This window comes from Miniopterus schreibersii, assembly GCF_964146895.1.
Source record: "Miniopterus schreibersii genome assembly, chromosome: 1".
In the NCBI taxonomy this organism is placed as follows: Eukaryota; Metazoa; Chordata; class Mammalia; order Chiroptera; family Miniopteridae; genus Miniopterus; species Miniopterus schreibersii.
In genome coordinates this window covers 103,542,095-103,556,050 of record NC_138101.1, presented here as the reverse complement: position 1 = coordinate 103,556,050, position 13,956 = coordinate 103,542,095, and the positions used below count along the sequence as shown (strand labels likewise).

The 13,956-nt window shown below is 43.0% G+C and overlaps 1 protein-coding gene across 6 annotated transcripts in view; it reads left to right on the top strand.

Annotated features, from left to right (window-relative positions):
- Positions 1-7,415, top strand: part of HEXA (hexosaminidase subunit alpha) — a 33,170-nt gene extending 25,755 nt beyond the window's left edge. The window contains exons 9-14 of one of the 6 annotated variants that reach the window (XM_081129917.1): positions 423-509; positions 762-834; positions 1,564-1,747; positions 1,920-2,010; positions 2,647-2,751; positions 4,630-7,415. In XM_081129917.1, coding sequence (XP_080986043.1) covers positions 423-509; positions 762-834; positions 1,564-1,747; positions 1,920-2,010; positions 2,647-2,751; positions 4,630-4,693 — 604 coding nt within the window. In that variant the 3' untranslated portion in view covers positions 4,694-7,415. The remainder of the gene's footprint in view (positions 1-422; positions 510-761; positions 835-1,563; positions 1,748-1,919; positions 2,011-2,646; positions 2,752-4,629) is intronic. The other 5 variants (XM_081129918.1, XM_081129916.1, XR_013998273.1 and 2 more) reach the window with 5 other exon arrangements.
- Positions 7,416-13,956: the final 6,541 nt, after the last annotated feature.

The window sequence follows — 13,956 nt, the reverse complement described above, 5'->3', positions numbered from 1 at the left end:
ATTTTGAACAATTTTTAAAAAGCCAAGATTAAAAACAAAACAAAACAAAAAGAGCAAGAATAAATAGTAAGGGAAAAACAGAATATGCCCAGGGTAGGGGTTAGAGAGGGAAGTCAGAATCCATTGTGCCAGAGCCTCAGAGCCACATGTCACAGTCCAGGGAGAGCAATATGTGTTCTCTTAGAAAGTTTGAACTTAAAGTTCTTCAGGTCCAGGCTCAAACTTTCTCAGCCTGTGTCAGTGGCCTCCTTTATACAGCTTTGTTCAGCCATACCTTCCATATTTAGGGTCTCTGAGATCCTTAGTTGATTGTTATTTCAAGTGAAAAAGGAAACTGTGGGAGGCCAGGTGACTAATCCCCAAGCTTTGAAAGGCTATTAGGATGTTGAAAGAATTAATCCTCATTTTCTCTTGGGATTTAGGAGGTCCAACCCAGACATCCAGGAGTTTATGAAGAAGAAAGGCTTTGGTAATGACTTTAAACAGCTGGAGTCCTTCTACATCGAAACGTGAGAAAGAAAGGAGGGTGGGCAAGGTCCCTTGGGTCACCTTGAATGGGGTGACCATACCAGGGCCAGGCCCTGCTTGACCACTCTCTGAGTCCCTTGTCCTATAGTTTCAGATTTGGAGTGGTCTGTTCCAAAGTGGGGAAGACACTGCTTGATTAGGAATGGGCCCCTAGCTAGGCTCAACCCCTGAAACACTGGCACTAACAGCCTAGAGCCTGTCTGAGCTGAGTAGATACTTCTTTTACTCTCCAGGCTGCTCAACATCGTCTCTGCCTATGGCAAGGGCTACGTGGTGTGGCAGGAGGTGTTTGATAATAAAGTAAAGGTGAGCCAGGGGCAGAGGGAGAAGGAACTACCTTCAGTGCCTCCCTCTGGTCTCCCAGCCCTTCCCTGCCTCTGCATGGACTGATCCTCCTGATTTGGGTTAAGCTTTAATGTTTAGAGCATGAGGGGCCATCTCTTCTTTCCCCTCTAGAAAGGTTGCAGAGATCTGGGTGTGGGTTTTGGGCCTCTGTCTATCTTCCCTCGCTACAGATTGATCAATAGTTATTTCTGCTCCTGGATTACTTGGGATTCCTGAGACTGGCATAATGGTTTGGGTTTTTCTTCCTGAGTCATAGACTAGGGTCTTACAGGTCTATGGAAGCAGGGTTTCCTTCTCCTTCATTGTTGATCAATAAGATCCCAGCCTCCTGCCACATGCAGGGGCTCTGCAGGAACCTTGTCCATCCTCAGAAACATCTGGAGACTCTTGGACATGGTTACTCCAATGAGTGTGCTGGGCCTCATTGCTTGCCTCCCTTAGCTCATAGCCAGTATTACTATCTCAGTGTGGAGAAAGACAGGGGATGAAGCAGCGGGAAACTCCTATGACTTATGGGATCCTTGACCTCTGCACTGGGCCAGGAGCTCAGTGGATCAGAGTCACAGCAAAGTGTTTTTCCGCTAGAAGCAGAGGAGGAGGTACATGTCCCTTGGCTTGGGCTGCCTATATAATAATGTCCAGGAATCTCCTCAGCTACGTGCCATTACCGCCATTTGACCCTTGTGACAGGTTCAGCCAGACACAATCATCCAGGTATGGCGAGAAGAAGTACCAGTAAGCTATTGGAAGGAGCTGGCGCTGATCACCAACGCCGGCTTTCGGGCTCTGCTCTCTGCCCCCTGGTACCTGAACCGCATAAATTATGGCCCTGACTGGGAGGACTTTTATATGGTGGATCCCCTATCATTTGAAGGTAAAAGCAGGTGCTTACCTTACTGATCAGAGGAGGCTGGACTGGGGTCCGGGGTGGAAGGCAGAAGGGTCTAGGATGGGTATTTCAGGTTAGAAAATGAAACAACCTACCTGAGGAGAAGGTGGTTGAAAGGGAACCTTAGAGTTGTGTGTTGTTGCTTATTTCCTCTCAGGTGGTCCTGAGCAGAAGGCTCTGGTGATTGGTGGAGAGGCCTGTATGTGGGGAGAGTATGTAGACAGCACAAACCTGGTCCCCAGGCTCTGGTAAGGGTTTTCTGAGGACATGGAGGTTGAGTTTGTGGTCATAGGGTTTCCCTTACAGATTCAGTCCCATCCAGACACCCCAGACTAGTACCCTCCTTTCAGGCATGAGAGGGAAGGGGCATTGCAATGATCTTCGGCTTGTGTGTAATATCCACCCCTCACCTGACTTCCACCTGTGCTTCTCCAACAGCCTATTAGGTATGTAGGACAGAGATAGAGATAATGAGGCCTGGAGAGCACAGATGATTTGCTCAGGATCCAACATGGAAGTCCATGATTCCTATAGGGACTTCCCTAGACTGCCTCCTCAGCAGCCTCACCAGGCCTGGGTGGGTATGGAGTTGACATTTTCACAACACCTGCCGTTGCCACACTGTCAGTAACAGTTCAGGATGCCTTTAAGACTTGCTTTGGTTCCCGTGTCTGTGGGAGGGAAGAGTGGGATCACTTTCCACATTTAATGAAGATGGAGATGAGTGTTGAGGTCACTGGGAATCCTTCAGCCAGGTTGTCACTCTGAGTAAGGTGCTGGTCGCATCCCTGGGCCCTGAGCCTAAACTAGAAGCAGTAGCCTGTGGGTGTCCACCACCTTGCAGGGAATCCAGGGAAACCTGGTGCATGCCTCCTTTCCTGCAGGCCCAGAGCAGGGGCTGTTGCCGAGAGGCTGTGGAGCAACAAGCTGGTGACTGACCTGGACTTTGCTTTTAAACGTTTGGCACACTTCCGCTGTGAGCTGCTGAGGTAAGCAGGCTGTGGGGCCTTCCCAAGGAGGTGGGCAGGTCAAGGGCATGGCACCCCTTACTGACAAGAAAAGAACACTTAATAATAGCTAACACTTAAAGAGGCTTAACCCTTTACAGGCATTATTTCATTGAATCTTCACCACAACCCCATATGGTATAGTTTTATCCTCATTTTAGAGATAGGCAACCGAGGCATAGAGAGATTAAGTAACTTGCCCAAAGTCACTTAGAATCAGGATTTGAACCAGGCCCACTTTAGAGTCTACTCAGCCATGCTTTTATGGGCTCTTTTAAGGGATCCCTTTGCCCCTGTTGCAGATAAGACTATATAAGATGGTCATTTCCCTGATTGATTCATTGACTAGGTCTTAAAGATCTGAGGGATACTGTCTAGTGCAGAGCAGAACCCCAGGCTGAGTGCCAAGCATGGTGGGATCTAAACCTCAACTGTCTGTAATTCACTGGGTCACTCTGAGCTAGCTCCCTCTCTCTCTAAGCACATTGCTTATTTGGATAATGAGGGAGGCATGCCTAGAGGTGAGGCTGAAAACTAAGGACGGATTTTCATGCCCCCATGGTTTGCATAGCATCTCAGTCCCCTACCACCAGCGCATTCACAGCATTTTAGAGCCCTTAAAGGGGGCTCGATGGACCAATAGTACTGGGTACTCCTCAAGCATCTACCCCTTTTCTAAAGGAACTGAGTATTTGGGGCTGGGGCACAGAGACAGGCAGGTTAGACATAGAGAGGTGCTGCCCTGACCAGGTAACTCAGTTGGTTAGAGCGTCGTTCCAGTATGCCAAGGTTGTGGGTTCTATCCCCAGTCAGAGCACATATAAGAATCAACCTATGAATGCATAAGTAAGTGGAACAAGAAGTCGATGTTTCTCTCTCTCTTTCTCTCTCTCTCTCTCCCCCCTCTAATGAGTAAAAAAAAATTTTAATAAAATAAATTTTAAAAGAAATAGAGAGGTGCTCCCCAAAGGCCAAGGGAGGGAGAGGCAGGAGTGGGTAGAGGTGGGAAAAGTTGGGGAGGGAAGGAGGATAGCTGCAATTATGTCAACATTAAAATTTTTTAATAAAAAAGCTCAGTACCTAACAAAACATTGCTACTAAATTAATATTAATTCACATCCCTTTGAAAATCAATAGCCTCTTTAGACCACAACAGAGTGCACATTAGTTCACGTTATTATAGCAAAAGCATGTATACATTTTAGATTCTAGAGATGGAACAGATTATTGAAAAATGAAATGTTTGACTAAAACTACTAACCCTCACAGAGTAATTAAATAGTCTTTAATTTATTTGGAAAAAAATAATAATGAAAATAAAATAAGTTTGCCCTGGCCGGTTTGGCTCAGTGGTTAGAGCATTGGCTCTTGGACTGAAGGGTCCCGCGTTCAATTCCAGCCAAGGGCATGTACCTCAGTTGCAGGCTCAACCCCTGGCCCCAGTCGGGGCGTGTGCGGGAGGCAACCCATCAATGTGTCTCTCTCACATCAATGTTTTTCTCTCCCTCTCTCTTCCTTCCACTCTAACTGAAAAGCAGTGGAAAAATATCCTCGGGTGAGGATTAAAAAATAAAATTTTAAAAGAAATAGGGAGGTGCTCCCCAAAGTTCCTGGGTGTCCCTGTATCAGAATCACCTGGAGCACCTGTATAGAATGTAGATTCTTGCCAACACTTAGCCCCACCCCAAGTGAGAATCTCTGGAAGTGAGCCTCTGAGTAATATTGGTATAAAGTGACAGTTTGTGGCATACTGAAATGCCGGAAAGGAAGACTTGATTGTGGTAAAGGTGTTGCTGGGGCCCAAGCTTGACTCCCTTCTGCGTGGCTCATCTCCCTTTGTTTCTACATGTCCTTTTGCAGGCGAGGTGTCCAGGCCCAGCCCCTCAGTGTAGGCTACTGTGAACAGGAGTTTGAACAAACCTGAGCGAGCAACCCCAGGAACCGAGGAGGGTGCTGGCCCTAGAAGAATGGTGGTGGGGCCAGGCTCCCACTGCATCCTGGCCAGGAGTCAGAGCCCTTTGCCCACATGCCACTGTGCCTGGAGAGAAAGGGGCTGGGGCTGGTGTCCAATAAAGAGTGATGTGTCATTTTTCTACAATGTACATGGATTACCTGTGTAAAAAAATGCAAGTGGCCCTGGGGGGAAGGGATGCTGCCAGGACTAGCGTATGCTCCTGAGAGTGTTGGGGCTCAGTAGAGTCCAGGCAAGTTGGGCTCAGTATCTGTCCCTGGAGGGATCTTGTACGGTAAGAACTGAGGATGAAACCCTTGCCTTTGTGCAGTCCTGCCTCTCCAACACAGTCCAGATACATACCCCCATCCTCTAGTCATTTCTCTTCAAGTGGAGAGGTTACTTAGACCTCCAGGGCTTCTGTATACAAAGAAGACATTATAGAGGTTCAAAGAAATTCTGGGCAGTGGCAAGGGCTCCAGACCCAACCTGGTCACAGAATAGCCCTTGCTCCATGCATACTCACATACTTCCCTCTCCTAGAGCTTTTCTTCTGCTGTGGATTGTTACTTCAATTTCATGCAACCATTATTTAAATGTTAAAAACATATTATGGTCTTGGCACTGTGATAGGTGTTGAATATAAAGGACTTGGTCCCAAGAGGCCCCCAAAAGCCAACAACTTCCATCCTCCCACCCATTTTCAGCCCAGTTACATGATTTCAGAGAATTGATGGCACAGCTGAGACCATGAGAAGAAAGCCCCTGGCGGTCCAGGAAGTGAGCATGTGCTTCTGAAGGAAGAGGGACTTTGCACAAGTGACCAGTTTTCCCTAGGAGGAAGTGGCTCTGGTGGACCCAGGCTGCCCCCTGGTGGGTTCATGTTCAGAGGTGACAGTGCAGACCACAGGCTGGGGTGATAGTGGACAGCAACTGTTTTAGATAAGGATTTCTTTGACTATTTTTTAAGTTCTTTTACCTGGTCCCGGGATGGCAGGACAGTGGAAAGGTTCCCAGGCATTTCTTTCAGAAAATTTCCAGTCTGGTGGACTCAGAAGCTTTGGGAATGGAACTGAGTAAGATTTGGTCCTTAAAGAGCATCCGTCAGTCCCTCAATCATTTTGGGGGGATCTTGTTGGAGGTATACCAACCCTGCCTTCTTGCACTGTTTCTGTAGGGAGAAGGTGGGTACCTTTTACCTACAGAACCCTCTTGGGGATGGAGTTTTCACACAGCCCAGAGTAGCCATGCCCAGGGCTCTGGCCTAGAGAAACACCATGTGTGCACACCAGAGGAGCCCCCTTTACCACCATTACCCAGAGAATCCTGTGGGGTGGTCCCAGGCAAGGACCCTGCAGGAGTGCTGCTATACTTCACTTGCCCCTGCTTCCTTCTTGATCATAACTTTAACATTGCTATTGTTTGGGATAAAAGTAAATTAAAAGATCAGCCTTTAAGTCATAAATCTCGTCAGTGATGGAACAGACCATGAAAACATTTGTGTTAAAGCAGTAAGGTTCTATGACTTCTTATTCCTGTTGTAAACATTTTTCTTTAATATTATTATTTTTATAATTTTAAAAAAATCAGTGTAGCCTGATCAAGACCTTCAATGGTGGGATGTGCTATTTCCAGCCTTCACCTCTGCTCCTGTGGGCCCAATGATCATGAGGGCATTTACCTGAAGATCATCAGACCTCAAAACTGCTGACCAAAACAACCGCCCATTCTGTCCCAGTGCTTCCCCACCTCAGCTCCCTTCACCTGGGCTGTGGATTTAGTGCCCCACCCTGCCCAGGGCCACACTACACCAGCCTACCTGTGTTCTCTGGGCACCACCAGGGGGTGGAGAATTGCCCAGACTTATTTCCTGGTTCCAGTCATCTTAGGGCACAAAGGAGTCTGCCCCTCTCTCCTGTGAATCTCCTCAGGATGCAAAGCAAGCCTACTAGGAATACAATTAAAGTAGTGAATGGAGGCTGGGAAGACATCCAGCCCCACTCAGTAGGAGTTGAGGCCACGTGCCAGGTACCTGTTCTTTCTTGGAATCTCATGTTTTTAGGTGCATCTCAATGGACTAGCACACACATGTATGGCAGAGGACTTGGGCAGAAGTGCTCCACAACAGTAGAGATGGAGTCAGCAAGGGTGTGATGAAAATGGAATGATACTGGGAAGGGGTGAAAAAAGGATGATGTGGGTATAGACTGAATTTATGTAAATGTAGACATACACACCTGTTGGCAACGTTAGCGTGCTAAAATGTAGATTTTTGTAATTTTTGTCAATTTCATTTGTGAAGTTAATCAATATAGGCCATGATAATTGTGTATCATATACCTTTTTTCCCACTACAAAAGTAGGAATTGGATGATTTGTCTATTTGAACCATTCTGTATGGGTTTTTTTGTAAATAAATAAGCTCAGAAAGTTGGAAAATTAGTGTCCTTTTATACTAACTTTTAATATATGTACAACATAAATCCATATTAACTAATTTCAGTGAAATGTTTACTTGATATATATATGTGTGTGTGTGTGTGGTATCTCAAAAAGTGTATACACACCCTTTGAAGTGTGTAAAAGGCAGTGTTTATTAAAATACATTTCATTTTCAAAATTGAACCATCAGCTGTTAAAGTGTGTATACATTTTTTGGGGACATCCTGACATTTTAAAAAATTCTTTTTGAAGCAGTCCTTGTGTGTTGTGTGTTCCTTCATTTTTCAATGAGATTTTTAAAATGAAAGTGTCACCCTGCTTGTGTGGCTCAGTTGGGCAGCATCTTGTACACCAAAAGTTTGCTGGTTCAATTCCCAGTCAGGGTACATACCCGGGTTGCAGGCTTGATCCCCAGTAGAGGGTGTGCAGGAGGTAGCTGATCGATATTTCTCTCTCCCTCTCCCTCTCTAAAATTCAACTTGAAAATCTTTTTTTAAAATAAAAATAAAATGAAAATTTTCGTGAACCTTGCTTATTTTCATAGTAATCATTGTACTCTAACCACAGTCATGTTATGTCTTCTCTACCACAGTACTTTTATTTTTAATGATGTTCAGTATTTCAAACATAAAAATGTGTAGAATAAAATAAACACAGTATAACCACCACCCAGCTTTATCATATCTTAATAATCATGTTTGCTTCAGATTTTTTTTAGATGAAACATTATTTATGTCCCCAGTCCCTTCCCCAAAATAACCACTTCCAAGAATTTATTTTAAATCTCATTTCCTCTGGCTACCTGATACTTAGCTGTGTCTTTTCTTCATTGTTAATAAATTCTTTATGGCTCACTTTATAGCAAATAACAAGGGGATGTTTTGGAAGTGACTCAAAAATTTGTGAGAGAAGACAGACCAGTTGGTAGGCAGCATGGGCTGGGAAATGGGGTGTGTCTGTGCTGTGTTGGTGTGCTGCTGAACATGAAAAGGGAGCATATATTGGAGGTATCTGTGTAACCTATTATGAAAAAGAAGATATTCAAACATGGAAATTCAGAGAAAGCTCTTACATAAGTCAGAAATTTAAATGATGATATTTGTGGAAATACATTCAGGGAAATTAAAGCACTTTGACCTTTTTATGTGCTTGCTGTTTCCTGCACTGTTATAAGCATTTTATTGGATGTTAACTTCATATATATACATACATATATATTTATGTCTTTATTGATTTCAGAGAGGAAGGGAGAGGGAGAGAGATAGAAACATCAATGATGAGAGAGTCATTGATCGGCTGCCTCCTGCATGCCCCCAACTGGGGATGGAGACCGAAACTCAGGTATGTGCCCTGACTGGGAATCTAACTGCGATCTCCCAGATCCTAGGTCGGATCCTAGGTCGATGCTCAACCGCTGAGCCACACCTGGCCGGGCAGACTTTAACTTCTTGTTAACTTCTTTAATCCGCATCCCAACCAGTGAGATAAGCATCAGCATTTTATTGACTGTTAACTATGCTAGCCTGATAGCTCAGGGAAGGCCTGCATGGCGGCTTTGCAAACAGAAACCTAAAGTAACCACAAAGGATGGTCTGAAATTAAAACTTTTTTAACTAAAACAGTGTATGGTGGGTAGTCATTCCCTAGGCCAACATCTTCCCTGACAAAGGTCAATCTTTAACTGAGCTTATTGTCTTTTTCATCTACGATAACATATCATTGGAATGTCAAAGTAACTTTCCTTTTTCTGAACCCCTCAAAAACATAGATACCGCTCTTCAGAGACCACAAATCCCCTTATTGTCATTGAATTCATTATTGACTGTTAACTATCCTATACCCACCTGTGTAAAAGAAGTATGTGTCTATCATTTTACTTTTTACCCAGTCCCAGAGTGTTCCCCTCTTTGTTTTATCTGGCCTCCCTAATCTATCACCAATGGGTTTCATGTAACCCACATAAAACCTCTTTTGATTGTAATGTATAAAATAAGGTAAAACTGCCCTTCCCTGAAGCCTTATCTCAATCCTTTGAGATTGTGCATCCCTACAATTGTTAACATTTTGGCTCAAATAAACTCACAAATATTCTTCACAGGTTTAAATATTTCTTATGTTGACAAAGTTCACCTAGTTAAATACTCAGAAACCTAAGCATATACGTTCTTTTTTACAGGCAAAAGGAAAGAAACCATTATTTGTACAGTTGGTCCTGGAAAATATATGGAGTTTGTATGATGCTGTCTTTTAAATGCCGTCTTTTAAAGGTTAAATTCTGCCCTATACCTCACTAGGCCATCACCCACTGCCTTACTCTGCACCAGACATCTTGCTTTTAGGCACCGCACTCAGACATGCAATGAAGCAAGAGTCTCAGCTATATCTGGGCTCGAGTCCATTTCCTCCCAAACCACTTCCTTATGTACGGTTTATTTTTCTCAGCACACAAATAGGCACAATCTCCCCTATATTTAAATAAATTAAAAACAGTCCTGCTTTTTCTCAGTCAAGTTGCCTGAACAACTGCAAGTTTGTCTCCACTTCCCATCTAGTCCTCATGAAGGCACTCACTGAGGCCAACAATAACTGACATGTTGGGAAATCAAGGGACATTTCTCAAAAAATGTAAAATATTACTTGGCCTTTCTTTGTATTTTGAGACTTTGACCACTCCTTCAAAATTCTTTCTTCCCAGACTTCTGTGACATTCTTCCCTGAGTTTTCTCCTATATCTCTCATGATTCTCAACCTGCATCACTGACTCCTCCAGCAAACTCCCATCCCACAACCAATCATGTGCTTTTTCTTGTCTAGTTTTTATTCTGGGATGTAAAACTTTAAAGTATAGTTGACATACAATAGTATTAGTTTCAAGTGTATAACATAGATTTCACATTTCTACATCTTACAAAGTGATCACCACCAAAAGTCCCTTATCCATCTCTCACTGTACAGAATTATTGTGATATTATTGACTGTATGTCCTATGCTGTACTTTACATCCCTGTGACTTGATTTATGTTATGTTTGTACCTCTTAATTCCCTTCACCTTTTGCCCATACCCCCACCACCCAACCCTCTGTCAGCTATCAGTTTTTCTGTATCAATGAATGGGTTTGTTTTGTTTGTTCATTTGCTTAGTTTTTTTAGATTCCACACATAAGTGAAATGATAAAGTATTTGTCTTTCTCCGACTTATTTCACTTAGCATAATACCCCCTAGGTCTGTGCTTTTACAGATGGCAAGAGTTGTTCTTTTTCATGGCTGAGTAATATTCCTGTGTGTGTGTGTGTGTGTGTGTGTGTGTGTGTCCATTTCTTCTTTATCCATTCACCTATTGATGAATACGTAGGTTGCTTCTTTATCTTGGCTATTGTAAATAATGCTGCAGTGAACATAGGGGTGCATATATCTTTTTAAATTAGTGTTTCATTTTCTTCAGATAGTGCCCAGAAGTGGAATTTCTGGGTCATTCATTGTCTCATGTTATAGCCTTTGTTTTAAAGTCTATTTTGTCTGATATACAGATTACTATCACAGCTTTTTTTTAATTTCCATTTTCATGATATATCTTTTCTATCTCTTCATTTTCAGTCTGTGTGTGTCTTTCAATCTGGAGTCTCATATAGGCAGCATATATAAGGGTCTTGTTTTTTTATCAATTCAGTCACCCTATGTTTTTTCAATGGAATACTTAGTCAATTTACATTTAAAGTAATTATTGATAGGTGTATACTTATTGCCATTTTAATTGTTTTCATAATAGATTTATAAATGATTGGTCTACAATCTTTACTATATGTTTGCCTTTACTAGTGAGATTTTCTCTTTCATATATTTTTTTATTTTTAAAGTATTTTATTTGTTTGTTTGTTTATTTATTTATAATCCTCACCCTACTATATTTTTTCCATTGATTTTTATTTTTATTTATTTTTTAAAAATATATCTTTATTGATTTCAGAGAGAGGAAAGGAGAGGGAGAGAGAGAGAGAGACAGAACCATCAATGATGAGAGTCATTGATCGAGCCCACAACTCGGGCATGTGCCCTGACCGGAAATCGAACCCCAATCGCTTGGATCCTAGGTCGACACTCAACCACAGAGCCACGCTCGGCCGGGCTCCACTGATTTTTAGAGAATGGAAGGGAGGAAGGAATGGGGGGGGGGGAGAGAGAGACATCAATGTGAGAGAGACACATCAATTGGTTTCCTCTCAAATGTGCCCGAATCAGGGCCAGGGATTGAACCTGCAACTGAGGTTCATACCCTTGACCAGGAATCGAACCTGCAACCCTCCAGTCCATGGGCTCACACTCTAACCACTGAGCAAAACTGGCCAGGGCTCATATATTTTCTTATTTCTAATTGTGGCCTTTTCCACTCAGAGAATTTCCTTTAACATTTCTTGTAATCTGGCTTAGTGGTGATGAACTCCTTTAGCTTTTGCTTGTCTGAGAAAATCTTGATTTCTTCTTCAATTCTGAATGACAACCTTGCTGGTAGAGTATTCTTGGTTGTAGGTTTTTCCCTTTCATCAATCATGTTGACTATAGTTTACCACTCTCTCTGGCCTGCAAAGTATCTGTTGAAAAGTAAGCCAATAGTGTTATTGGCATTCCCTTGTGTGTAACTAGTTGTTTTTCTCTTGTTGCTTTTAAGATTCTTTCTTTATCTTTACCTTTTTAAAATTTTATCTTTATTGTTGAAAGTATTACAGATGTCCCCTTTTCTTCGCCCATTGACCCCCTCACTCCACTCCCAGCCCTTCACCACACTATTGTCTGTATCTATGGGTTATGCATATAAGTTCTTTGGTTAATCTCTTCCCACTCCCTCTTCCCCACTTCCCTCTGAGATTTGTGAGTCTGTTCCATTCTTCCATGTTTCTGGATCTATTTTGTTCATCAGTTTATTTTGTTCATTAGATTCCAGATATAAGTGAGATCATGTGATACTTGTCTTAATCTGACCAGCTTATTTCACTTAACATAACACTCTCCAGGTCCCTCCATTCTGCTTCAAAGGGGACTCTTACTCTTTATCTTTAACTTTTAACAATTTAATTATAATTTGTCTTGGTGTAGATCTCTTTGATTTTGTCTTTGTTTGGGAAGTTTTTTTCCTTTGCCAGGTTAGGGAAGTTTTCAACCATAATTTCTTCAAATATGTTTTCCATCCCTTTCTCTCTTCCCTTCTGGTACCCCTATGATTCGAATATTAGTATGCTTGATTTTGTCCCAAAGGTCCCTTATGCTATTCTCATTCTTTTTAATTATTTTTTCTTTTTTATCTTCCAATTGATTGATTTCCACTATCCTGTCTTCCTGATTGCTGATCCATTCTTCTGCATCATCTCATCTGCTGTTGATTCCCTCCAGTATATTTTTCATTGCAGTTGTTATATTCATGAATTCTTTTTCTTTTTCTTTTTTAAATATATCTTTATTGATTTCAGAGAGAGGAAAGGAGAGGGAGAGACAGAGATAGAAACATCAATGATGAGAGAGTCATTGATAGAGCCCGCAACCCGGGCATGTGCCCTGACCGGGAATCGAACCCCGATCGCCTGGATCCTAGGTCGACGCTCAACCACTGAGCCATGCCTGGCCGGGCATATTCATGAATTCTGAGAGGTTCTTTTAAATAATTTTTACTTGTCTGCAGAGTTTGATAAGCATCTTTATAACTATTACTTTGAACTCTTCATCTAATAGATTACTTCAGTTTCATTTAGCTCTTTTTCTTGGGTTTTGTCCTGTTTTTTTGGTTTGGAACATATTCTTTTCTCTCCTCATTTTGCCTGTTTGTTTCTATGTATTTGGTAGTTCAACTAAATGTCCTGGTTTTGAAAATGTGGCCTTATTTAGATAGTGTCCTGTGGTGAAATCCCCTTTGTCACCAGAGCCAGATGGCCCAAAGGTGTTCCTGGGTAACTAGTGTGACCTCCTTGTGGCTGGACCACAGCTTCTATGGACACACTAGCAGGCAATGCTGGTCCCTGGCCTGCTGGCTATAAGGCCTGGCCACAACTGTTGCAGTATCACTAGTACACAGGGCAAGCCTTCAGTTTGGCTGGCTGTAAGGTGTGTTGCAGACACACTGCTGTGTTCTGGTGCTGACTGAGGCTGCCCACTCGGTGTGACAGAGTAGGAGCCACTTTGGAGGGGTGCTAGCTGGGTGGGTCCTCAAGAAAAGGCCAGAGTGGAGTGAACAGTGTTAACAAGGTTAATGGAGAGTGTCAGAAATTGCACCTGTCAGTGTCAGACCAGCTAGGTTAAAGAAAGGGCAGGGGAGTGGCACCTAACAGTACCTCTAACTCAGGAGAAAGTTCCAACAGATTCCTGTCCCCCAGCACACACCCTAAAGTTAGTCAATGCATCACCTTCACGTATGACCTAGGTGTTTTCAAGCTGCTGCCTCTGTAGTGGGACTCAGGAAGAGCACAAGCTGGGTTTCTACAGCCCTTTGGCTCCTCCAGACATAAACCTGCTGGTTTTCAAAGTCAGGTGCTATGGGGGCTCCTCTTCCTGATTCAGGTCCTCCAGGGTAGGGCCCCTCGCTCTTCAGAGATAACCTCAGGGGTTGTGATTCCTTCCCACTTGTGAGTCACCACATGGGGAGTGAAGGATAAGGTAGGTCCTGACTAGACTTAGCCTCTACCCCCTATTCATTTCAATGTGGCTTTTTCTTTATATCTGTCACTGTAGAAAATTGTTCTGCTAGTCTTCAGGTCATTCTCAGAGATAGTTATTCTGTATGTAGTTGTACTTTTGGTGTCAATGAGAGGA